At 39.8% G+C, this 27,071-nt stretch overlaps 1 protein-coding gene across 3 annotated transcripts in view; it reads left to right on the forward strand.

Annotated features, from left to right (window-relative positions):
• Positions 1-27,071, forward strand: part of WDR59 (WD repeat domain 59) — an 83,816-nt gene that overhangs the window by 35,901 nt on the left and 20,844 nt on the right. For all 3 annotated transcript variants that reach the window (XM_007477503.3, XM_007477504.3, XM_056811566.1), the window contains 10 exons: positions 102-190; positions 3,048-3,164; positions 4,562-4,639; positions 6,418-6,574; positions 19,666-19,745; positions 20,368-20,500; positions 21,575-21,699; positions 23,597-23,761; positions 26,264-26,359; positions 26,519-26,675. In XM_007477503.3, coding sequence (XP_007477565.1) covers positions 102-190; positions 3,048-3,164; positions 4,562-4,639; positions 6,418-6,574; positions 19,666-19,745; positions 20,368-20,500; positions 21,575-21,699; positions 23,597-23,761; positions 26,264-26,359; positions 26,519-26,675 — 1,197 coding nt within the window. The remainder of the gene's footprint in view (positions 1-101; positions 191-3,047; positions 3,165-4,561; positions 4,640-6,417; positions 6,575-19,665; positions 19,746-20,367; positions 20,501-21,574; positions 21,700-23,596; positions 23,762-26,263; positions 26,360-26,518; positions 26,676-27,071) is intronic.

A 27,071-nucleotide genomic window follows, 5' to 3' on the forward strand; every position in this document is an offset into this window, starting at 1 on the left:
TTTGTGGCTCTTTAGGCTGATGTCATGAGCCAGCTCTGGTGGGCATGTTTCTGCTGGATCGTGCTTCTTTCCCTACCCTCATCCCTGCCTTTTCTGTTCAGCGGGAGCCTCACAGGTGAAATGGAATAAGAAGAATGCTCACTGCCTTGCTACCAGTCATGATGGAGATGTACGGATATGGGACAAGCGGGTGAGTTCCTTCTCAGTCACTCTTCAGCCTTTGCTGTACTTGACTGCATAGGTAAATGATAACTGTTGATGTTTATATAATACTTTAGAATTTTACTAAGTGCCTCATCTCTTATTTCTACCTCATTTTAACCATCCTAGGTAGGTACTCCAGAGGCTATCCCCATTTTGCAGATAAGAAAATTGAGGTAGCAGAGGGGTTAAGTAAATTCCTCAATCACACGGCTAGTAAGTATCAGAGGTGGATCGGAAGATGCTTTAAGCAGATTAATAAAGTTGTTCAGTTATATCTGACTCTTGGTGACTCCATTTGGGGTTTTCTTGACATAGATGCTGGAGTGGTTTGCCATTTCCTTCTCCAACTCTTTTTACAACTGAGACAAACAGAGCTAAGTGACCTGCCCAAGGTCAAGTGTCTGAGGCCAGATTTAAATTCAAGTCTTCCTGACTTTAGTCCTCGTACTCTCTCTACTGTGCCACCTAGCTGCCCTGATTAATGAGTGGCCATATGTCGTACGCATTGTGGATGATCCCCATGATCAGCTCAGAGTGGAATGAAGTTGTTTCCCAACCCAAAGTAGTGCTAAGCTAAAGTAGAGTCGGGGCCAGCTAGATGGTGCAGTGGATAGACTCATCTTCCCAGACATCACCTAGCTGTATAACTGGGCTATTTTCCTCAATTTTCCTCATCTGTAAAGTGAGCTGGAGAAGGAAATGTCAGACCACTCCAGCATCTTTGTCAAGAAAACCCCAAATGGGGTCATGAAGAGTTGGACATGACTCAACAACAATAACAACAAAGATGAAGTGAGGATGATGCTGAGACATGTGCTTGGGAGAATGGAAGAAGGGTGGTATCTTTGTTAGAGATGGGGAGGTTTAGAAGACGAGAGATTAAGAGGGAAGTCTAAACACATTGAATTCAAGATGTCTGAGGTAGCCAGTGGCTGATGTGCTGGCAGAGGAGCCTGGGAAGGAGCAATGGGGCAGGTAGGAGGCTCACTAAGAGAGAGCAGTGTGCTGAAGAGGTGATTGTCAGCCCCATCTTTGGACCAAGTTCAGTGTTCTTGTTACCACACACTCAGTCACTCAGAGACCAGATTATGTCCCAGAACTGAGATCATTGCCTTGCACAGTGACCTCTGATTGCTGCCCCACCTCAGGACTGACTCCAGTGGAGATGTTTCTCCAGAAGAAGGTGGATGGGCAGAACATGGATGGAGCTTGAATTTCCTCTGGAAATCTTAAAATCATCTGCTTAAAAATAGCCTTTGTATCACATGTGCTCATTGAAGCAGCCCCTGACACTGTTGGGCATGTTGGAGTTAGCAGGGCTGCATCACTGGAAGGTGGTTTGAAAGTTAGATTCGATATAATCAGGGACTTAATGTCCAGCCCCCAGGCAGACAAACTACTGGAAGACTGGACTTTAATGAGAGCTTAGTGCTTTCTAGGCTTCTTGTGAGGAAGATCCCAAGATTTCTGTTGCTAAGAATGGGTGATGATAAATTTCCTGAGTGGAGAGGGAAGTAAATGAACATTAATGCTGGCTCCATCTTCCTTCGTGCCAAGAATCCTGGGCAGCCTTAGAGACAGGAAAGAGAGCTTTGGCAGAAGGCAAGGTGAGGAAGAGCAGGCAGGAACCATCTTGGGAAATGTAGAGCTTCTGGAGAGAGAGGGACCCCTATTTTAGAGAACTTACTGTCCTGCCCATATTAAAAAAATGGAGTCAAAAGACCTTTTCTCTTTCAGTCTTCTCAGACCCATGATGAGTAAGTGTAAATGGTGTCATTGTAGTGTTGTAAGTAGTTTTGGGAAAAAAAAAGGTCATTACATAAATGCTGGTGGGGAGGCAGCTGAGAACCCCATGGCTTCATCCAGTGGATACTCCCTGATATCTCATTCCTTTAGTTCAGTCTTGGTAGAAGCCACTCACCTTCTTTCTCATTGACCTAAGCTGGATAAATAGAAATGAAAGTTGATTTTCTTCATTTAGCTCCCTGAAGTAGAGGAAGAGTATACAGTAATCAATTTGAGGAAGGGATGAGAAGACTTTAGAGCCTGCTCCTAGACTTTCACGCAAAAGGAAAAAAAAACACACAAACATCTTGGCTTCCAGCCATAAATTCTGTCAATACCTGTTTCTCAAAGCTCTCCTCACTGTGAAATATATGGCTTAGCAATTCCTTTCTAGTTGCCTGCATCAGCTCCATGGAGATCTCAGTTTGCTGTATTTTTATACCTTTGACTTTTCATCCAGGAAGGTTCCTTACAGAAGATAGGGAAATAGTTTTCCAGGCCTACCTGCTGATGACTCCTTGTAGAATTCCCAGATGGCCCAGAGCATAGGCCCTGTGCCTGATAATCGACTTGAAAACATTAACTTTCTAAGAGGCCTTGGAGTCAGGAGGCCTGAGTTTGATCAACACTTTTGCAAATGCCATTTAGTTTGCTCTCCCACAGTTCTTGGAAGGCATGACCTTTGGGAAACTCACTTCTCTGTGAGCCTGTTTCCTCTTTCATAAAATGGCAGTCATGGTACTTTTACTATTTACAGTGTAGTCATGAGAAAAGTGCTTTTGGAACTAAAAAAGGCCATTTTAGATAAGAATTCTCACCAGTCTTCTTCATCACATTTTCATTGTTTGCTGCTGTCCTCCTCAGTGTCAAAGCAATGCTGTATATGTTGTCAGAAAACATCGGTAGCCTGAAAGCATGCCATTAGGATCATATAATTAGGACCCAAAGGAACTTTGTTTCTCTGCTCCAGAGCAGCTAGCAGAATTTTGGACATGCTGCTGCTAAATACATGTGTTTAATTGATTTGACGAAGAAACTAGGTGGTTTATCTGTTGCAGAAACCTAGCACTGCAGTGGAATATCTTGCTGCACATCTTTCTAAAATTCATGGGTTGGACTGGCACCCAGACAGTGAGCACATCCTAGCCACCTCAAGCCAGGACAACTCTGTCAAGGTGAGTAATACCCTTCAGAATTTCAGGAGGGCTGGCAAGAGACCTCTTACAGCACTCCTATAGAAAGAAAAGCTGAGGGGCAGCTAGGTAGCACACTGAAGAGAACGCCAGGCCTGAAGTTGAGAGGACCTGGGTTCAAATGTGACTGTAGCCATTTCTTAGCTATGTGATCCTGGGCAAGTTAAATCACTTGCCCCTGTTTGCCTAGCACTTATCACTCTTCTGACTTAGAATCAATTTTAAGATAGAAAATAAGGGTTTTCTTTCTTGCTTTTTTTTTTTAAGTAAAGAAAAGCGATGTTATGTAGGCATATCAGATATGATTACTGAAGGTTCAAGTGCTCTATTAAGCATAGTTAGCCTGACCATCAATCTGTACCAGTTGGAGGGAAATAGTGTCTGCTTGGCACTGTCATTGCAGGTCTTTCAAGAGGATGCCTGCTTTCCCAGACTCCAGCTGGTTGTGACCATCTGGATGGGAGGGGACGTTATGGCAGACATCTGTTGTCTGCCTGTTTCTTTCAACTGCCCACTTAGAGCAGATGGCCTAGGCAGAGAGCTGGTGACGTAGAAGCATCCCTCTGTGTTCCTTTGGGTTTCCTGGGGTCTAGAACATTATGTAGTCCAGATGACTTTATTAAGTCCCAGAAATGCTATGCTGGAATCTCTACTTCATGCCCGTATGGATATCGGCAGACTTGGGACTCATTGTATTCGCTTTGCAGTACAGTTGGAGATAGGGTCACTGGTTCACCTTGAAATAGTTAGAAAGCGTTTCACAGAGAACATCTTTGTAGATTACATTCAGTTCTTTAGGCAAGCAGTCCATGTCTCTGTGATAGTATTTCGTTGGAGCTGGATTTGCCATTCTGTATTAGTTGAATATTGTCACCTTTATGTGTTTCTGAAAAGGGGTTTTCACCATAGTGGTTCATTGTTCCCAATTTCATTCATTTTTTCTTTCTTTTTTTTTTAAAACAAAATCACCAAAGAACTTAATTTTCTTGTATAAGTATATCTAGTGCCTCTTGTTCTTGGGCACAAGTTGTTGATAGACAGAAGTGTCCTCTTTGGTCAGTGTGGGTAGAGAATACATGTGAAATATTCAAAATATCTTACTCCACCCTTGGGAGTTGCATAAGTGGCTTATGGTCAGGTTAGTGTATCATGGGCTGCCATCACTGGAGCCAATCAGGACATTGTCCTGTAACATGGGGTCATATAATCCAATGATCATGGGCCTTGTGAGCCAAGCTAATATGATATTCAGAAAGATCTCACAAATACAAATAGCAGTAAGTTATGAGGAAGTACCATTTCAAAAGAATAGAACTAATTTAGTCAGTAAGTTAAATCTTTTAAGACATTTATTGCACAAATCTGCTTTATTTTTCTAGTTCTGGGATTACCGCCAGCCTCGGAAATACCTCAATATCCTCCCTTGCCAGGTGCCTGTCTGGAAGGCCAGATACACTGTGAGTGAGATACTTTTAACCTCCCTCTAGAAAACATTGTCCTGATATTCCAGGTGGTGGGCTGTTTTCCTCTTTCCATTCAGTATTTGATTGGTATATTTTTGTTTTATTTTTGAGTTTAAGTATCAGTTAGTTATAAAGCATTTATTAAGGCACTGTGTTCAGAGCCGGTGATACAAAGAAAGTCAAAAGATAGTTCCTGCCTTTGAGGAGCTCACAATCTATTGGGGGAGACAACAGGCAAAGGAATGGGTACAGATGGCTATATACAGGGTAGGTAAATTGGGAAGAGTTAAAAGGGAAGGACCTAGAATTTAGAGGGGTGAGGAAAGACTTCCCGTAGAAGGTAGAATTTTAGCTGAGATTTGAAGGAAGCCAGGAAACCTGTTTGTTGGAGGGACCAGCCAGAGAAAATGCCTGCAGTTGGGAGATAGAGAGTTTTAATCACGGAACATCCAGGAGGCCAGTGTCCCTGGATCAAAGAGTACTTGGAAGGAAGGCAGATGTCTGAAGACTAGGAAGTGGGGAGAGAATACTGGGCTATAAAGGGCTCTGAAAGTCAGAGGGATTTTGTACTTGATCCTGGAGGTGATATGGAGCCACTGGAGTTTATCGAGTCAGGGCTTGATATAGGCAGGCCTGCTAAATGAGTGATAGTAATAGCAGATGCTTGTATATCTCTCTTTTTTGGTTCATCTTTGGATAGTTAGAAGTATATCAGGACTTTTTGAGATCTCAAATATATCCAGGTGCTGCAGCCAGATGCATGGAGACATACGAATAAACAAGGAGAAGAACTTGAGGGACTATATTGCTGTAGCAATTTTGCTGTGGCTCTCTGAGTAGGTGCTGATGAAAATGGATCAGTTGTTAGAGAATTTGTTACTTTTTTTCAATTGCTAAAAAGGTTAGCCTTGTGAAAAATAAAATTGCCTTTATATATTCTTGAAAGTAGCTCCATATTTAATGTAGCATAGATATGAATATGAGTAATCTGTTGTATTTGGGGACTTAGGCATCAAATTCAAGAATGTCCTTAACCGAAATATTTCTCTGGATTAAAATATTTTATTAAAAAATAAAGTCAGACCAGATGTGTTGTAAGGAGACAAATAGAAGTTCACTCTATTCCTGTATATGCCGGAAATGAGCAACAGTGGCCATAGTACCAGCAACCAGCCCAAAATCTTGTATATAGTAGACATTTAATAAATGTTTGTTGAATGCTACTATAAGTTCAGTGTAAACTCAGATGATCCAATCATTCCATAATTCAAGGAGGTCTGTGGCAAAAATGAAAATGTTTGCCTTCTGAGTGTTCTTACTCCCTGCTGTATACTTCTATTGATGTTTCTTGATGGAATGAATGAATGTAATGAATGAAGGCTGATCTGTTAGCTATTGGAAGGCCCTTCCCACTTTTTCTATAGAGTTCTAGAAAATTTGACTTGCTTGGGCTCATCCAAGAGAGTGTATAGAGCAGAAGAACTTGACTGTGGCCACATTTTCATTGTATAGTATTCAAAGCCATTTACTGAGTCTGGGGGAGAATGACTCCTTCCCCAAGAGTTTTTACTAGGACTTTTCTCTTATTTTTCCCTTTCTTTTTGAGGAGCCTTGTGGCAAGGAGTAGAGTAGGAGGTGCAATTCAGAGTTTTGAACAAGCTTACCTGATTAGGTTGAGTTTTTTACTTCATTAGTGAGGAAAGACTTGATGAATCAGGCCCCTGCTGATAATTGTCTCCAACAGACCTACTTTCTCATTTCTTTCCTTGAAGCCTTTTAGCAATGGGTTAGTGACTGTGATGGTTCCTCAGCTTCGGAGAGAAAATAGTCTCCTCCTCTGGAATGTCTTTGACTTGAACACACCAGTGCATACTTTTGTGGGGCACGATGATGTTGTGCTGGAGTTCCAATGGAGGAAACAGAAGGAAGGTGAGTGAAGGTTGGGCAAGGGTTTGGGAATGTTTTCTTGGGAAGCTCATTTGCCTCTGGTACTAGCCCATTAGGGCCATGTATTAAAGCAGGCAGAAAAGTGGAATCAGAGGCTTTCTTGGGTTTTTGTCCAGCATGGCAGTTTCAGCAATGTGAAGAGCTTTCTGGTGAGGGAAGTCCCTCTGCCATTTATAGCAGTCTTAGAGAGTTGCCTAAAGCACGGAGAGATGATGTTGGCCAAATGAGTTGGCCAGCATTTCACAGCCAATCCAGAGGTGGGACTTGAAACTGGGTTAGCTAGACTGCAAGCCATCTTGATCTATTATAGCACACTATTATTTTTGTTGTTATTGTTATTATTATTATTATTACATATGTTATCTATTATTATTGAGTTGATTGCTTGTTGAATGAACAAATGACTAGTTAGGTCTGGCCTTTGAAAGTCAGGGACACTCACTTCCTAGCTGTGTGACACTGGGCTAAGTCACCTAATCCCAATTACCCAGCCCTTGTCCTACTGTCTTAAATCCATTACTAAGTCAGAAGTAAAGGGTTAAAAAAGAAAAAGAAAAGAAAGTAAGAGTCTCTGGGTAAGAGAATATCCATGAAACCTTACACTTTTTGCATGGTAGTTAGAATAAGGAATTGTGTTAGTTTTATCCACTAGTCCAAACTCTTTCCTTATTTCTTTCTTGATTTTGAACTTTGGGCCTAAGTACATGTTTGCTCTCTGACTAACATGGAATGTGAAGTCCACTGAACCACAGCTCCCTTTTCTATGAATGTAGGGTACTTACCTCCTCACACTGAGGTTAAGGGTAGCCTTAATTGAATGGCAGTCAAGAAACTCAGTTCTTGTAACTCAGTATGTAAAACTAACCACTTCTTTTTTCTCCTATCCCATTTCTTTCCAAACCCTTGCCCTCTGTCTTACAAGCAATATTAAATATTAATTCCAAGGCAGAATTTCCATGAGGACTAGGCATTGAGGCTAAGTGACTTGCCCAGGGTCATATTAGCTAGGAAGTAAGTGATTTGAAACCAGGTCCTCCTGACTTCAGGCCTGGTGTGTAATAGTTAAAGGGATTATAGAGGACAGAAGAAGTATAGGGGATAATGGAGGTTTGTAACAGGGAATGGAGGTGTTGAAGGGACAGAGGGAATATGGCTGCCAGTGAGATAAAAGGAGAGAGATGCCCCCTGCCGAGAGGCTAGCTTTGAAAATTGGGGTTCCCAAGAAATGGGCCACCTATGATAACCTAAGGGGATGTCTTCTCAAATAATTGATGTTGAAGACACCCTAGGGCAGATAAGCACGGACCCCTCTGAGAGACAACCCTCCCTCTGGACCAAGGTCACCCAGCAGGGGTCTGATAAGGACTGTTTATGGTTGAATGGCTGTCCTTAGATTCAGCTCTCTCTGTGTCCCCTGAAATGATAGTCCTCTTATCTGACTGCGGTTATTTAAATAAAGATGAATTTTAATAACAAGTTTGGATTGGGGAGGTCAGGGAAGAGGGAATCGGGATTTCCCTAGATTGGGTTTGAGTCTCTCAGCTTTTGAGCTGAGGCTAGGCCTCACAGGCTGGTGGAGGGTTTCTTTTATTCCTGTCTAAACTAATCTATGCTAAAATTAAGTCCAAAGTCTTTAGCAGTAGACAGCAAGAGGAAGAAAAGGTTCTGACCTTCAGAAATGGTTGGGCCTATCTATTTGGACTGACACCCCTAAAGACCCGCCTTATAGTTTAAACTGCTCCCCTTAAATCCTTTTGTTAGATGACACAATCACAGGAATCCAGGTAGAGCACGCAGTTGGGAAAATCAGGAATAGAGGTGCTTCTATCCCGAGACAGGGAGAGAGAACTCCTTCCAGTCTGAGGGCCAGGAAAGAGAGTCCCACAAGACCAACTGTCACTCCAAGTTCCCCTCCCCCCACCAAGTGTCATTCTTGTCAATATCTTTTCTCTAACATTCCAACTGCTGTTTGTTCCACCAGAGTGGCAGAAAGTCCAAAAGTTGCTTCAGTTTTCCTTTCCACAATTGTCCCCTTTTTTTGTTGTGACCTTCCCAAGGTCACTTATTTTTATTATACTACCAATCTACTAAATCTAATTTCTAACTACTCCCCTCAAAATAATAAATTTCCCTCAATTACTCTATCACTATTTTATGCTAACTTTATCTAATCTAAGGAATTCTATGCAGGAAAGTTTGGGTAAGGTAGTTTTAGGGTTTTACAATAAATTCAGTACAATAAATGTTTGAACAAAACTATTACAAAGAAATTTGAATCTTAATACTAATACTACTTACTCTTGCTAAGTTAAACTAATACAAACATTTTTCTTATTTTATATAATTATTTGCAAAATATTTTTTCTATATATATTTGCATTAAACACATTTTCAGCATCAGTTTTACAATAAACAATTAAAAATTCACTATCTGCAAATAAAGCTTAAGTCTATTCCCAAGTAGAATTAACTGTCTATGCTATGCTTAATTTAACCTACTCCTAGTCTGTTCCCTACTTATAACTATTCTCTAAATCCCTAGTCTAATCTATAACCTAATCTTATGTGCAACATACATACATGCTATGCTAAATATTTATAGACTCACTGTTACTTTGCCTAAGACCTTATAGAACTAACTATATACATATTTAAATTTTGCATAAATACAATTTCAGAAACTTGTTTATTTAAACAAACAAGGTCTCCCATTATATGTCAGTTTGTAATTTTGTGCTTTGTATCTAATAGTGTTGTGTTGGATAAATATTTATCAAGTTTCTTCAGATTTCCACTTCTCATGTTGACTGATGGATTTCTTCTTTCTTCCAAGTTTATATAGTGTTGCATGCTATTTCCCTAATATGTGAAATTAATTTTGTTTTATAATTTCACCACACTCAGTCGTTCATATAAGTCCTATTTCTGTCTGTTGTCTTCTTATATAAACAAATGTACAGAGCTCATAGTCTTAACTGTCCATTTCAGCTTTTCCTCTTTGTTTCTTCTCTCTAGTAGCTATTAAACAAATTTACGAAGTTTAAAGTCTTAGCTGTCCATTTCAGCTTTTTCTCTTTTTTTCTTCTCTCTAGCAGCTTTTCTTGATGCTTTTCCTCTGGACTGGTTTAAAATCTTTTCCTCTGGGCTAGAACATTGTCTTCTCGCTGTGGCATGCTTGACTACTGGGATCTTGTTGTCTCGAACATTATGTGTCATTATTGTTTCTCTGTGGTACACTTTTTGATGTAATCAGTTTTTGTTTTCATTTCTCAGTACTATCTTTTGTTTAGCTGTCTTCATCTTCTATGTCTGTTCCAGTAGTATTGGATTTTTCTGGATTTATGTGGGAACAGTAGAACCATGAGTCTTTCCCTGCAATTTTTATAGCTGTTGGGGTAGTAAGCAATATTTTGTGTGGTCCAGTTCATTTTATGTCTGTAACCAATTTTCTATTGAAATTTTTAAAAATATTTTTTCTCCTGGTTTGATGATGTGCAAATTGTAATCCAGAGGTACTATTTATTGTATCAAGCCCATTTCATGCAACTCTGTTATTCTTGTTTGTAAAGCTTATATATATTTTGTTAATTGACAATCTCCAACTATCATTACAATGTAAGCTGGTTTACAAGTCCATCCTTGCCAAATTGTGTGTCCATATAGCATCTCAAACGGAGAGATGTAGATCTCCACTGGATCTTGTTCTAAGATGGGACAGAACTAATGGTAGAATGTCCATTTTTGGTGTGTTTCTGCACAAAATTTTCCTATCAATGTTTTGATGTCTTTATTTAATCTCTCCACTTGCCCTGAACTTTGGGGATGATATGGTGTGTGGTATGTTGCTTGTATTCCTAGATTTTTATAAATTTCATTTAATATTGATTGAGTAAAGTGACTCCCATGGTCTGAGTCCAGTTTTGTGGAATCCCAAATCTAGGTATGATTTCTTTTAATAGGATTTTGACCACAAATGCCGCATTGTTCTTTTTGGCAGGAAGAACTTCTGGCCATCTAGTCAGTCTCTCTATGATGACAAGGCAATACTTAAACCCTTTGTGTTTTGGCATATTGATAAAATCTATCTATATGCATCCAAACGGAGTATATGCTAAGGGACGACCTCCTAACCCTTTGTCTTATAAACTCCCTGATTGAACTGCATACAAATTTTACATTTTTGACAGACTCTTATGGCATATGAGGATATTCCTGGTGCAGTCCAAAATCGTCTCACTGAACTGATAACGGCTTGGGTTCCATAGTGTCCTCGTGCATGTATTGCATTGCAGACGTGACAGAATAATGTTCTAGTCAGGATGGGCTTGTCTAGTTATGAAAACCATATACTCCTTATTTGTTTTGCCCCTAAGTTCTTTATCCATGATTGAATTTCCCATTCGTTGTAGATATTGGTTAGATCGTCCTGTTCAACTGTTGAGAAGTTCAGTACATGTAGAGGTCTTTCTCTAGCTCCAAATTTTGCTGTAATGTCAGCTCTATGATTTCCTAGGGACACATGATCTTTAGCCCCCATGTGTGATCTGCAGTGGATTATTGCCACTCCCTTGGGCAGTTGTACAGCCTTAGGAAGTTGCATGATGACTTTGGCATATGCGATCTCTTTGCCTGCACTTGCCAAAAATCCTCTATGTTTCCAAATTTCTGCTGGGGCATGAATTACTGAGAATGTACCGGGAATCTGTGTAAATATTGACCCATTTATCTTTCCCATGCCCTTTGAGCGCTCACGTACTTTGGCAAGGATGCATAGCATAATGTCTCTGTGTTATTAGTGCTGCTCCGGTGTACCTTTCCCTGTTAACTATCATGCTTAAACCATCTGTATACATTTTGATGTCGGGTTGTTCCAGGGGAGTGTCTTTTAAATCATTTCTATATATATTGCTATATCCACTGAGCCACCTGGCTGCCCCTCTTCTGTTCCATTGTTGTTTAGACTTGGTCTAGTGCTATAGCTTCTAAACATTTGACTTCACAACAGTGTTTTTTTGGTAGTTGTTCCTATGTGATAGAAGTGAAACTGGAACCTAGGTAGATGATTTAGTGTACTTGGAGTTTGAAAAATAGGCACTAATAGATCAGAGTAGTTAGTATCTGATTTCCATTTGCTTCTGAGCTTTCTAAACTTTTCTAGGGCATATTTGTGATCTAAGAAAATTTTTCTGGTCACTTGTGGCAGGCTCTCTCTGTTCTAGACATGACTTCTGCCAATACCCTCTACTCATGCCCTTGGCTAGAAGTTTCATGTCCGGTGCCTGTCCGCACCTTGTCTGTCCCTGCCTATTTCATTAGAAATGCTTTTTTAGGAGATATAGCTGAGTGAGGACTCCCATTATCTTCACCTTTCTCTTTGAGCTGCCCTGTGATAATGAAGTGATGAAATACTTGGACCTTCCTAGGAAGAGTGGCACCAGGTTGCCAGAACTTGATGGACAGTTGTCTTTATTTGTAAACCAGATGCTAATTTTTTTTCTTCCTCTCCTATACAAACTGTGCTCTTACTGCTAGGAACAGGAAGCCAGGAAGGGTAGGCAACAGTGCCACAAACATGATTTTGGATGCACTTACTTGGTCATGGAATAGATGAGAGTCCCCACCAAATGGCCAAGATTAACATTGGGATTTGAAGTCAGGAAACTCAGTTCTTTGTGACAGGGCCTGCAACCAGAGCTCCTTGTGTTAATGAAAGTTCCATTGCTTGTCTTGACATCCAACTAGTGATAGTTGGGATGTGATGAGCGATACCTCCCAGTCATAATGTTATGTTTTTTATTAAAAGAAAAAAATTATTTTTTGCTCTCATTTTCTTGCTCTATTTCTCTTGAATCTCTTTTGCCTTTCCTTTAGCATCAGGAGTGGCCTAGTCTCACTGTTGTCTGATACCACAGACAAAAGAATCACTGGCTATTATTTAATATCACTAAAATATTTCCTGCTTATTAGGCATTTGAAACAATGCATTGCCAGTCTAGAATAATTGGTGGATTTAATCTAAGTAAACCCAGTATGTGAAAGTCCAGACTTGTCAGATAGATATGGGGATTGGTTATTCACTTTATAGAAGGACTTACTAAATTGATCCTTAAGATTCACCCTAAGGCAAGATGGCAGCTTAGAGAAAGCTAAAGTTCAGAGCTCCAGAAACCCTTCCTTACTGATCTCAAACTGAATGCTCCTAGGGCACCGAAATTCAAAACAAACAACAGAATAAACCCCGGGAACACTCCTCCTGGACCTGGATCAAAAGGTACAGCCCCCCAAAAGTCAGAACCTGAGATCACTAGGATCTAAGGGGTAGGCAAAAGGAAGGTCCCAGGACCCATCCTCCTCAACCCAGAGCACTGAATCTGAGGCAGCAGCAGGAACCTCAGGGCAGGTAAAAGGGCCTCGGGAGCTGGCTATTCTGAAGGCCGCACCCTGAAAACAACCTGAGCCAGTCAAAGGGGCACCCAGACAGCAGGGAAACAGAGAGAGACGGGGGACCCTGTAGCCCCCTGACCAGATCCTTCCATCTGAGTCTCACCGAAGGTCCCTGCCTCAGGGCATACTCAGTCTGAGGTTAATCCTTTCACCAGCCCTCAGAGCTCCTGGAAGCCACGGCCCCTCCCCCTCAGAGTGCAGGCTCCTCTGGCCAGCAAAGGCATTGAAATACATCTGAGAGTGTCAAGCCAGGTGCAGAGCATAGAAGTAAGGCAACAGAGAAGCATCCAGAGGGAACTGAGGAAGGTAGTAACACCGAAACACCAGCAATTCCGGGCTTCCTGGGGAAGACAGACAATTTGCCTGGGGCTAAAGCCACTGAACAGCAGACAGATAACAGAAGAGCCAGCCCCCCTCACTCAGAGATGGCAAACAGCACAGAAGCAAAAAAGCCTCAAAACAACAGGAAAAACAAGAAGGGGGCAACTTTGGACACATTTTATGGAGCAAAAATACAAAATACTGAGGAGATAGAAGAGGAAACACAAGCAAATGCGCCAAAACCTTCCAAAGGAAATGGAAACTCTCCACAAACTTTTGAAGAATTTTGAATCGAAAATGATCAAAAAGATGGAAGCTTTCTGGCAGGAAAAGTGGGAATTAATGCAAAAGAATTTCACGCAACTACAAAAGTGGTTTGACCAAACTGAAAAGGAAAACCAGGCTTTAACGGTCAGAATTAGGCAACTGGAAGACAACGAGCAGGTAAAAGAGCAAGAATCAATAAAGCAAAGCCAAAAGATCAAGAAATTAGAAGAGAACATAAAATATCTCACCAACAAGGTGACAGACTTGAAAAATAGAGGAAGAAGAGATAATTTAAGAATAATTGGACTACCAGAAAATCCAGAAATAAACAGCAAACTCGACATCGTAATACAAGATATAATCAAAGAAAATTGCCCAGAGATTCTAGAACAAGGGGGCAATACAGCCACTGAAAGAGCTCACAGAACACCCTCTACACTAAATCCCCAAAAGACAACTCCCAGGAATGTAATTGCCAAATTCCAAAGCTTTCAAGCAAAAGAAAAAAATCCTACAAGAAGCCAGAAAAAGACAATTTAGATATAAAGGAATGCCAATCAGGGTCACACAAGACCTTGCAAGTTCCACTCTGAATGATCGTAAGGCATGGAACATGATTTTCAGAAAGGCAAGAGAGCCGGGTCTTCAACCAAGAATCAGCTATCCAGCAAAACTGACTTTATACTTCCAAGGGAAAGTATGGGCATTCAACAAAATAGAAGATTTCCAACTTTTTGTAAAGAAAAGACCAGAGCTCTGTGGAAAGTTTGATATCGAAAATCAAAGAGCATGGAATACCTGAAAAGGTAAATATGAAGGAAAGGGAAAAAGAGAAAATTGTTATCTTTTAATTTATTCAAACTCTCTTCTATAAGGACTACATTTATATCAATCTATATATATTAATATATGGAAAATGTAATGTGTAAATAGGGGGAAAAGAAAAATCAAATAGAATAATCTTTCTCACACAAAGATTCACACGGGAAGGGGAGGGGAAGAAAAAATAAGGAGAGGAAGAGAGTTTTTACTTAAACCTTACTCTCAGGGAAATCAACTCTGAGAGGGAAAAACATCCAGATCCATTGGGATCTTGAATTCTATCTTGCCCAACAAGGGTAGGGAGAAGGGAAAACCAAGGGGGGAGGGAAAACAAAAGAGGAGAGGAGAGGGGGGAGGGGGAGGGAACAAAAAGGAAGGGGCTAGAAAGGGAAACATATCAAGGGAGGGGACAAGGAGGACTGATATAAAGTAAATCACTGGATTAAAAGGTTAGAGCTAAAGAAGAAAGGTTCGAATTAGGGAAGAATATCAAAATGCCAGAGAATTCACAAGTCACAATCATAACTTTGAATGTGAATGGGATGAACTCACCCATAAAATGTAGACAAATTGCAGAATGGGTTAGAATCCAAAACCCTACCATATGTTGTCTTCAAGAAACACACATGAGGCGGGTAGACACCCACAAGGTCAGAATTAAAGGATGGAGTAAGACTTTCTGGGCCTCAACTGACAGAAAGAAGGCAGGAGTTGCAATCATGATATCTGATAAAGCCAAAGCAAAAATAGACCTGATTAAAAGGGATAGGGAAGGTAATTATATTTTGTTAAAAGGGACTTTAGATAATGAAGAAATATCACTAATCAACATGTATGCACCAAATAATATAGCACCCAAATTTCTAATGGAGAAACTAGGAGAATTGAAGGAAGAACTAGACAGTAAAACAATATTAGTGGGAGATTTGAACCAACCATTATCAAATTTAGATAAATCAAATAAAAAAATAAATAAGAAAGAGGTAAAAGAAGTGAATGAAATCTTAGAAAAATTAGAGTTAAATAGACATATGGAGAAAAATAAATAGGGACAAAAAGGAATACACCTTCTTCTCGGCACCACATGGCACATTCACAAAGATTGACCATACACTAGGTCACAGAAACATGGCATACAAATGCAGAAAAGCAGTAATAATAAATGCAGCCTTTTCAGATCACAAGGCAATAAAAATAATGATCAGTAATGGTACGTGGAAAACCAAATAAAAAATTAATTGGAAATTAAACAATATGATACTCCAAAATCGTTTAGTTAGAGAAGAAATCACAGAAACAATAATTTCATCAAGGAAAATGACAATGGCGAGACATCCTTTCAAACCTTTTGGGATGCAGCCAAAGCAGTAATCAGAGGTAAATTCATATCCCTGAGTGCATATATTAACAAACTAGGGAGAGCAGAAATCAATCAATTGGAAATGCAAATAAAAAAACTCGAAAGCGATCAAATTAAAAACCTCCAGCAGAAAACCAAACTAGAAATCCTAAAAATTAAGGGAGAAATTAATAAAATAGAAAGTGATAGAACTCTTGATTTAATAAATAAGACTAGAAGCTGGTACTTTGGAAAAACAAACAAAATAGACAAAGTATTGGTCAATCTAATTACAAAAAGGAAAGAAGAAAAGCAAATTAACAGCATCAAAGATGAAAAGGGGGACATCACCTCCAATGAAGAGGAAATCAAGGCAATCATTAAAAATTACTTTGCCCAATTATATGGCAATAAATACAGCAATCTAGGTGATATGGATGAATATAAACAAAAATACAAACTGCCTAGACTTAACAGAAGAAGAAAGAGTTCTTAAATAATCCCATATCAGAAAATGAAATCCAACAGGCCATCAAAGAACTCCCTAAGAAAAAATCCCCAGGGCCCGACAGATTCACAAGTGAATTCTATCAAACATTCAGAGAACAGTTAATCCCAATACTATACAAACTATTTGACATAAGAGGGAATTCTACCAAACTCCTTTTATGACACAAACATGGTACTGATTCCAAAACCAGGCAGATCAAAAACAGAGAAAGAAAGTTATAGACCAATCTCTCTAATGAATATAGATGCAAAAATTTTAAATAGGATACTAGCAAAAAGACTCCAGCAAGTGATCAGAAGGGTCATCCACCATGATCAAGTAGGATTTATACCAGGAATGCAGGGCTGGTTCAACATTAGGAAAACTATCCATATAATTGACCACATCAACAAGCAAACCAACAAGAACCACATGATTATCTCAATAGATGCAGAAAAAGCCTTTGATAAAATGCAACACCCATTCCTATTAAAAACACTAGAAAGCATAGGAATAGAAGGGTTGTTCCTAAAAATAATAAACAGTATATATCTAAAACCATCAGCCAATATCATCTGCAATAAACTAAATGCATTCCCAATAAGATCAGGAGTGAAACAAGGATGCCCATTATCACCTCTATTATTTGACATTGTACTAGATACACTAGCAGTAGCAATTAGGGAAGAAAAAGAAATTGAAGACATCAAAATAGGCAAGGAGGAGACCAAGTTATCACTCTTTGCAGATGACATGATGGTCTACTAAAAGAATCCTAGAGATTCAACCAAAAAGCTAATTGAAATAATCAACAACTTTAGCAAAGTTGCAGGAGACAAAATAAATCCACATAAATCATTAGCTTTTCTATGTATCTCCAACACACCTCAGCAGCAAGAACTAGAAAGAGAAATCCCATTCAAAATCAACTTAGACAAAATAAAATACCTAGGAATCTACCTCCCGAGACAAACACAGGAACTATATGAACACAACTACAAAACACTCTCCACACAACTAAAACTAGACTTGAGCAATTGGAAAAACATTAACTGCTCATGGGTAGGACGAGCCAATATAGTAAAAATGACCATCCTACCCAAACTTATTTATCTATTTAGTGCCATACCCAAAGAACTTCCAAAATTTTTCTTTACTGATTTAGAAAAAAACATAACAAAGTTCATTTGGAATAACAAAGGATCAAGGATATCCAGGGAAATAATGAAAAAAAAAATACAGAGGAAGGGAGCCTTGCAGTCCCAGATCTCAAACTATATTACAAAGCAGCAGTCATCAAAACAATTTGGTACTGGCTAAGAGACAGAAAGGAGGATCAGTGGAATAGACTGGGGGCAAGTGACCTCAGCAAGACAATATATGATAAACCCAAAGATCCCAGCTTTTGGATAAAAAATACACCATTCGATAAAAACTGCTGAGAAAACTGGAAGACAGTGTGGGAGAGATTAGGATTAAATCAACACCTCACATCCTACATCAAGATAAATTCAAACTGGGTGACTGACATGAACATAAAGAAGGAAACTATAAATTAGGTAAACACAGAATAGTATACTTGTCAGACCTTTGGGAAGGGAAAAACTTTAAAACCAAGCAAGACATGGAAAGAGTCACAAAATGTAAAATAAATAATTTCGACTACATCAAATTAAAAAATTTTTGTACAAACAAAACCAATATAACTAAAATCGGAAGGAAAGCAACAAATTGGGGAGCAATCTTCATAAAAACCTCTGACAAAGGTTTAATTACTCAAATTTACAAAGAGCTAAATCAATTGTACAAAAAATCAAGCCATTCTCCAATTGATAAATGGGCAAGGGACATGAACAGACAGTTCTCAGCCAAAAAAATCAAAACTATTAATAGACACATGAAAAAGTGCTCTACATCTCTTATAATCAGAGAGATGCAAATCAAAACAACTCTGAGGTATCACCTCACACCTATCAGATTGGCTAACATGACAGCTATGAAAAGTAATGAATGCTGGAAGGAATGCAGCAAAGTAGGGACATTAATTCATTGCTGGTGGAATTGTGAACTGATCCAACCATTCTGGAGGGCAATTTGGAACTATGCCCAAAGGGTGACAAAAGAATGTCTACCCTTTGATCCAGCCATAGCACTGCTGGTTCTGTACCCCAAAGAGATAATGGACAAAAAGACTTGTACAAGAACATTCATAGCTGCACTCTTTGTGGTGGCCAAAAATTGGAAAATGAGGGGATGTCCTTCAATTGGGGAATGGCTGAACAAATTGTGGTATATGTTGGTGATGGAATACTATTGTGCTCAAAGTAATAATAAAGTGGAGGAATTCCATGGAGACTGGGACAACCTCCAGGAAGTGATGCAGAGCGAAAGGAGCAGAACCAGGAAAACATTATACACAGAGACTGATACACTGTGGTACAATCGAAGGTAATGGACTCCTCCACTAGGGACAATGCAATGTCTCTGAACAATCTGCAGGGATCTAAAAAACACTATCCACAAGCAGAGGATAAACTGTGGGAGTAAAAAGACCGCTGAAAAGCAACTGCTTGACTACAGGGTTGGAGGAGATAAGACTGAGGAGAGACTCTAAATGAACACTATAATGCAAACTCCAACAACAGGGAAATGGGTTCGAGTCAAGAACACATGTGACAACCAGTGGAATCATGCGTCGGCTATGGGAGAGGGAAAGGCGGGGGGGGGGGGGGGGGGAGGGGAGGGGAGGAAAAGAAAACAATCTTTGTTTCCAGTGAATAATGTATGAAAACGACCAAATAAAATAATATTAAAATTAAAAAAAAATAAAAAAAAATTCACTGAAAAAAAAAAACACCGATGAAAAGCAACTGCTTGACTACAGGGGCTGAGAGGAAATGACTGAGGAGAGACTCTAAATGAACACTCTAGTGCAAATATTAACAACATGGAAATGGGTTCGAACCAAGAACACATGTGAAACCCAGTGGAATTGTGGACCGGCTATGGGAGAAGTGGTGGGAGGGTGACAGGGGGAGGAAAAGATAATGATCATTGTTTCCAATGAATAATGTTTGTAAATAACCAAATAAAATAATGTTTAAAAAGTAAAAAAAAAGGACTAGAAAAAAAAAGATTCACCCTAAGACTCCTTTAATAGACTACCTAAATAATTCATTTTATTTTTACAAATTGAGACTGCTTTTCATTATATACCAACTGTGTAAGATCAAATACTTCTGTAAAATTGAAGGCATGATTAAGGATGCAAGGTGGTTAAATCCTTGTGCCTCACTTAATGGAATCCATTTGCTACAGATAATTGTCCCCATTTATTGAAATTGATGCTAAATCTATAAGATGTTTCTCATCTCATTTGGTGTTTTCTAGGGTCCAAGGATTATCAGCTGGTCACCTGGTCCCGGGACCAAACCTTGCGGATGTGGAGAGTGGATTCACAGCTACAGAGGGTAGGTTTCAAGTGCTTTGAATGATGTTAAATGAAATGTATAACCTTTTTATCTTAGAACCTTTAAAAAATTTTTCAAGAGCTGATACTTTTGCAAGTCAACGGTTCTCAATCAAAAATTTGGTTAATTGGCCTTTGGTGTCTAAGACCAGGCCTAGGAGAATGTGTCTTTGGAGAGAGATCTAGAACTTGTAGCATTTGTAAGGCGAAGACTTTTTGAGTTTACATCTACCATGGAGTTGCTCTTTATACTCTTAGTTGTCTTTTTTGCCCAGTATCTTAAACAGGGAGATTTGGAGTTGGGTATAGTTGATCATTATATCAGTTTATAACTCTTTACCACAACTAAATGGCTTCCATATATCTTTTTTTAAAAAACCTTTAACTTCTGTCTTAGAATTGGTACTAAGTATCAGTTCCAAAGCAAAAGAGTCCTAAGGGCTAGGCAGTTGGGGTGAAGTGAGTTGCCCAGGGTCACACAGCTAAAAAGTATTTGAAGCCAGACAACCAAACACAGATTCCCCTCCCTCCTCCTCCTCCTTTCTGCTATGTAGATTGTAATAGACCTGATACCCATAGTCTACTTCCTTTTAAAGAAATATGCCGGCCTTTTTTGGTTTCAGCTCTGTGCAAATGATATCCTGGATGGTGTTGACGAGTTCATTGAGAGTATTTCTCTTCTACCAGAACCAGAGAAGACCCTCCACACCCAAGATTCAGATCACCAACCTAACTTGAGCCATGGGGAGGAGGAAGGTAATTTGGCTACTGTAAGCTTTATGTGACTCTCCCAGGGTTTATAATTGATACTGTGACAGAACTCACTAGGTAACACTTTGGAATTCTGGTGTCATGGGATTAGACAGTGACGGAGTACATGTTGTAGATTCCAAAGCAGCTTTGGCAAAGTTTGGGAGCCACGGAATTGAATGGTACTCTTTCCCTTAATTCAGAATTTAGGGACTGTTGATGTCATCCTTTTCTGAGAGGACTTTAAAAATGCAAAATCATAGGATTTAGATGTAGGAGGGAACTTAAATACCACCTTGTTCAACTCACCATATTTACAAACTACTGTTAAGGAGGAGATTCCAGGTATGGATCTAGTTTGGGAAATTGACTTTTAATATTGATTTCTATACTTTTAATTTGTAGATTCTTCAGTTACTTTTTGAAACTCAAGCTGGCTTATATTTGGCATTCAATTTTCATAACTTCTTGTATAACTAGAATTACTAAATGTATGTTCTATGTGGAGGAAATAATAGAAATTTTAAAAGATTTAATTTGCTTCTGTAGCAGTTACTGTCACACTGGAGAATTCTTGGTGCCACTTGAACATCCTTCTCTTTCCTTCTTCTTGTCTTATTTCTTAAGCTTTATGTCCTGAGCTTAGTGTTTTTTAGGGTTCTAAGACATAAAAACAGTTAAGAGGCTCTCTAAAGAGTGTCTGTGTGGACTGAGAATAGTTTTCTCTCCAGTCACCCACATTTGCTCTTCTGTAAAATAGGGCAGTGCAGTGTAGTATGACAGAGACACCACTGTCACCAGTGAGGAAAGAACGTAGAAGTATTGGGGCCTGAGGACTAGCATAGGACTTTTTACAGTTATTTCTAGAGGTGAATGGTGGCCTGAACTGATCATTTCCAGTTTTTGTTGGTTTCAGAAAAGACCCTTTCCAGAATATTGGAGTGTTTTAATTGTCTCAGTTCTCAGATGAGTTTTTGGACTTGCTGGGAATGCTTGAAAGCAATGATTAGCCCAGAGCCAATGTCTTTGGTACATTTCCAAAAATGATTTTTAGTAAGTACTTTTTTTCTTTCCTGCTAGCTTCCAAGGAAGATCCCCCTAACAACATCCTATTGGGGAAGAAATCGGAGCAGTTGGGGTTACCCCAGACGCTACAACAAGAATTCTCCTTGATCAATGTGCAGATCCGGAATGTTAACGTTGAGGTATCAGTTTAGGAGGCTTGGCTTTACCTTGTGAAATAAGGGTGTAAGATGACTTCTTATAATTGTATCTTTGTTGATGGTATATACTCAGAAGGAAACCACTCTCTAGACCCGAGTAGACTGAGAGTCACCTCTTAGGCAAAACGATATCTGACTTTACTTCATAGCAGCAATGTAGTTTATTTATAGTAAAGGAAAAAATGATGAACGACCAGGGAAGGAAGGAGTCCCTAAATCTAAATATCTATATTCTCCATCCACTTCTAAGGGTTCTTCACGGAACTGTCTTCAGGTCTTCAAGCTCATTATACCCTACTTTCTCTAACTCAAAATCCCTTCTATATAATCTATCCTAACCTAACTGATACTCAAAATAAATTGTAGATGCAGTAAAAGTTCATCAGAGTAGACAGTTGAAATCTAGATGATTTCAGCCTTTTGGAAGAGGCCAAGATGACTGTAGGCCTCTTATCCAAAGATAGAGTTTTATCTGGGTTCTGGCTCTTACACACACTCAATCAGGAAACCTCTCTGGAGTCTAGAGCTCACAAATACCTGGGAGATGGAAATGAAGACAGGGATATGCAGAATCTCCGGAACCTCCTCAATAGCTAGATTACTCCCAAACCTCCAGGTCTCAGGAAAGATAAGTCACCTTAGATAGACCCAACAGGAAGTGACCTCTCCACTCTCCTCGATGGACAGGAAAAATGTGTGTCTCCTTTTAAGCAGTCCTCCCATTCCAGAATGGGGTCCATACAGTTCTGTGAGTGTGCCTAGTTTTCTTTGCAAAACCTATTTGCAGACTCTCTCTTTCTCCATTTCTCTCTCTCGCTTGGGGTGCAGAGGGAGGGAGCTGAGAAAATTCCAAGGGTGGGTTCCCAGATGATTTGGGTTGGCCAATTGCTTTGAAGTACCAGTGATTTTCTGTAGTTTATCTGGGATTAAACTAAGAGCTACCCCTTACTTGACTCTTAAACTGAAAGCTAGAATGATTTGTGCCAGGAACTTTACTAGCATTTTGGTGCCTTTGAATTTTTAGAGCTAGAAGAGGGCCTAGAGATGATCCAGGACATATGGGGAAGTTGTGACCCTCAAAAGTGAAATGAATTGTTGAGTCTACATAACTAAGTTACTAGTTAGCGGGGAACCTGGGTACCTCAGTTCTACTGTTCTTCCCATTGTCCCACTTGGTAGCCTATGAATGGGCTCATCAACAAAGGTTTATTGGAGGCATGTTCTTGGATTATTTGAAGAGTGTCGTTCTCTCCCCTTCTCCCCACTGCCTTGCCCATCTTGTGTTTTTGACAGGTGATGTTAACAAACTCTTTAGCTGAGAGAATTGAGATTTCCCACCCAAGAAGGGAGCATTAATAAAGGAGATTCTAAGGTCTTTGGGGAACAGATGAAAAATCAAGTTCATTGACCTCTCTGACCTATCTAGCAGACAGTGTTGGATCTGGAGGAATCCTTCCTTAGACATTCTGTTCTCCATGCCTACTTAGTTTCTTCTCTTTCTCTGCTGAGAAGCAGCATAAACTTCTAGGGCATTGACTTAAGAATGAAGGGATCTTATTTCTCTTCCCAAATGAGCTTTATACTGGAGACAAACCATTTAACCCTTGTGTTCCTTTTTCTTCACCTGAAAGTAAGTATGATGTATTATATTCTGTTTCATGGAACTGGTGAAATAAAAATTTAATAACATTAAAATATTTTGAGCTTATCAGACCGAGGTACTTTTTATAAATATAAAACAAGATTACTTTGGGGATATTGGCTAAGTCATCCAAATCTGACTTCAGGGAGATCCCATATTTCCAAATAACTTCTGTTTCTATAAGTTTTAAAGGCCCTAAGAAATCTGATTCAAAAATGGTTGCTTTTGCTTTTGCAGATGGATGCTGTCGATAGAAGCTGCACAGTATCTGTTCACTGCAGTAACCACCGAGTCAAAATGTTAGTGAAGTTCCCAGCCCAGTACCCCAATAATGCTGCCCCTTCTTTCCAGTTTATTAACCCAACAACTATTACATCTACTATGAAGGCAAAACTCCTGAAGGTGGGTATCTTTGTGATAGAATAGATCCTTGGGTTCTTGTGTGCCAATGCACAGGTTAGGAAATGAAGCTACCTAAAATCTAAAAAGTGAATGTTTTCTGTTTTTTACCTCCTGTGCATTAACTAAACGAAACTCTGGGGCATACTATACATTTTTATAGTATTATTTTGGCAATCATAAAAACAATGGGTAACTGGGAAACACTCTGCAAGGTGTTTTCATCTCAGGGCTGTACTGTACTCTTCACCTTAGTCATTTTTTAATGACAAATGGGTTTTGCCACATTTTTAAAATGGAACCTTGAAATGGGAACCCTTATCCCCTACCAGCGAACAATGGCCCCATTAAGAAGAAGAGGGACACAATAGATTACTTAGGATATATTTCTTTCTACTAAGGCCTTATCACTTAAAAAGTCCATGAGAAGGAGGAAAGCTTAATGAGTTGAATAAAAATAGGGAATGCCTCATGGTAGGAGAGGCTCCCCTTATGCACTGGATGACTTAATCTTGCTGAAAAGTAGAACTTAACCAGGAGGTTTTTGAAGTGATGTATAGCTTTGGGAAAAATAGTTCGATGAAAGCTGCAGTAGGTAAAATTTTGCACGGTGAATATGGATGTTATTTTTTCTCCAGTGGCAAAGAAAACAATGAAACAGAGGTGATGTTATTTTTCTACTGGGCTTTGAGCCTCTTTGAGCCAGTGGGCCATTCTGAGGTTGTTTCTTCCACATGTGTCAAGCCCTGTATCACCATAGTTGGTAGAATTAGAATTAGATTTTTTTTAACCCTTATTATATCTATTCTAAAGCAGAACACCAATAAAGGCTAGACACATTGATTTCTTATGGGCTATTGTAGGTCCTTTATGTATTTTCTGCATTTCTTAATGGACTACTGTGAATTTTTGCATTTTCTATGGGGGAAATAAAAGCTCACCTATACCCAGTAAATAAATGCTTAAAAACATAAATTTTTTTTTCTGCTTTTGGATGCTTGTGTGGGAGCTGTGGGCCCCTTTTATCCATATATGTGGAGTCCTGGATATGAACTCTATGGAGATTTTCCCAATAGGAATTCTGAGTGGGCAATACAAACCAAAAAGAGTGATCTTTTGGGGCTGTCCCCCAGGATCAGACACAACCCGGAGACACAGGCCTCAGGTTATAAAGCCATGTCAAGAAGATGAAAGCAAGGTAAAGGTTGCTGATGCTACCCATTCATCACTGATCTGGATGGTGACAGAATCACTGAAGTTCAAGGGAGTAGCATGAGAAAAATGGAAATGGGAGTTGAAGTTAGACTATTTTGGGGGAAAGTGAGAAATCAGATATCGTTATGAACCACTTTGGACAGGTAAAACAATAATCAAAACTGGAGCGGTCACAGAACTGTGTGTTTTTTTTATTGTTTCTGTTTTCTTTGCCTAAGAGAATAAGATTTGGAGTAGAGAAGACAAAACAGAGTTGGGTAATAAGGAGCTGAAATCCAAGATAAATAGTTGTACCCAGTAGGAGAACATCACATTGCCATTGATGAGTTCCAATACTAGGCTCAAATGAGCTGCCTCACTGGATGCTGAAAAATCTGGCCAAGATGACAGAGTTTCTTTTTTAAAAAGCTGGGGAGTATAGAAGCCAACACATTGACTAATAATATGCAAAAAAGTCCAATCTTAACGGGCTCTAAGTCCTTTAAGGTTGGGCTATATTTCATGAGATACATGTAAAACCTTACATTTGTTTCAAACAGCTCCACAAGTATGAGGAGAAGGAGGTATAGCTAAGCATGTAGTCATTTGTGTGAGAAAACCAAGTCTGGGAGTTAGAGTGAACCATGAGGTCCATTGAGACCCCTGGTATGGCAGAGAGAGCCTGCTAAGCTCTGAGGGGCCAGTCAAACCACTGAGGGCCCCATGCTGCAAGAAGGGCATCGAGACACTGGGGGAGTTCCTGAGGAGATGACTAGGATGAGGAAAGGCATTGAGATCCCATTGTATAATAAGGGGTATGGAGACTGGAGAAGAGATGACTCAGTAGGGACATGATCCTAAGTTTACCTTATCAGGTGGAAGTGGTGTTAATAATAATGATAATAGCTAACATTTATACAGCATTTACTAGGGGCCCGGCACTTAGGCTGAGTACTTTAAAAGTATGATCTTTTGATTCCCACAGTCACCCTGGGACATAGGTGCTGTCATTATCATTTTACAGAGGAAGATACTGAGGCCCACAGAGGACTTGCCTAGGGTCACCCACATCATCTAAGGGTGGATTTGAACTTGGGCTTTTCTGGAGCTCTTGCCTACTGCACTACTGATTGCCTTAAGATTTAGGCTGCTTGACCCCCAGAGAGCAGAGCTGGGAAGAGCAAGGGGAAGCTGCTGAGAGGCCCATTGAGGGTCTGGCCAGCAGAGCTAACAGAGTGGCATGGACTGAACTGGCAGAGAAAGAAACCGCTGAGCAGCCCTCTGACTTCTGGCCTCTGGGTGCTTTTTTAGATCCTGAAAGATACCTCCCTACAGAAAGTGAAGCGGAACCAGAGCTGTTTGGAGCCCTGCCTGCGCCAACTTGTCTCCTGCCTTGAATCTTTTGTGGTAAGAAGAGGGCTCTGGTACCTGCCACTTCCTTCTGATTGCCCCCTCCTTGGAGCCCTTAAGAAGCCCCAGAGACACCCACTTACATAGCAGGCACCCCCCTTCACCATCTTTACGGGAGTTCTACCCAGTATATTAACGTATAGGTTTGTGTTTCAGAACCAGGAAGACAGCACATCCAGCAACCCCTTTGCTCTCCCAAATGCTGTCACGCCACCCTTACCCACCTTTGCTCGGGTGACCAGTGCCTATGGATCTTACCAGGATGCCAATATCCCCTTTCCTCGGACCTCAGGAGCCAGGTTCTGTGGAGCAGGTTTGTTCCTCTGTGGCCAGGAGCATCCAGAGGCTTTGATTAGGAGCAGGCAGTGAGCATGTGGTTGCTTGACTCTACCACCTAATGCCCCTCCAGATATTGCTATTTGATTCCAATTTTCTAACTTCCAAGAGTCTTTAGAGAAGGCTCCAGAAGTTATTAACTAGGATTAAAGACTTTGAGTATGAGCAGGATGCCCATTCCATAAGTTATTCCATTTAAACATCTGATGGACTTCTATGTTATTCATGGCAATGGACTTTGGAGGTACAGAGCAGCAGAGGACAGATGCTGTCATTGAGACTTTGCTAATTTCTAAGTGTTAATTAAGCATTTTACATTAAACAATATTCACTTTTAAAAAACATAGTTAACTTACTATGTTTTCTGAGATAA

This window comes from Monodelphis domestica, chromosome 1, assembly GCF_027887165.1.
Source record: "Monodelphis domestica isolate mMonDom1 chromosome 1, mMonDom1.pri, whole genome shotgun sequence".
In the NCBI taxonomy this organism is placed as follows: domain Eukaryota; kingdom Metazoa; phylum Chordata; class Mammalia; order Didelphimorphia; family Didelphidae; genus Monodelphis; species Monodelphis domestica.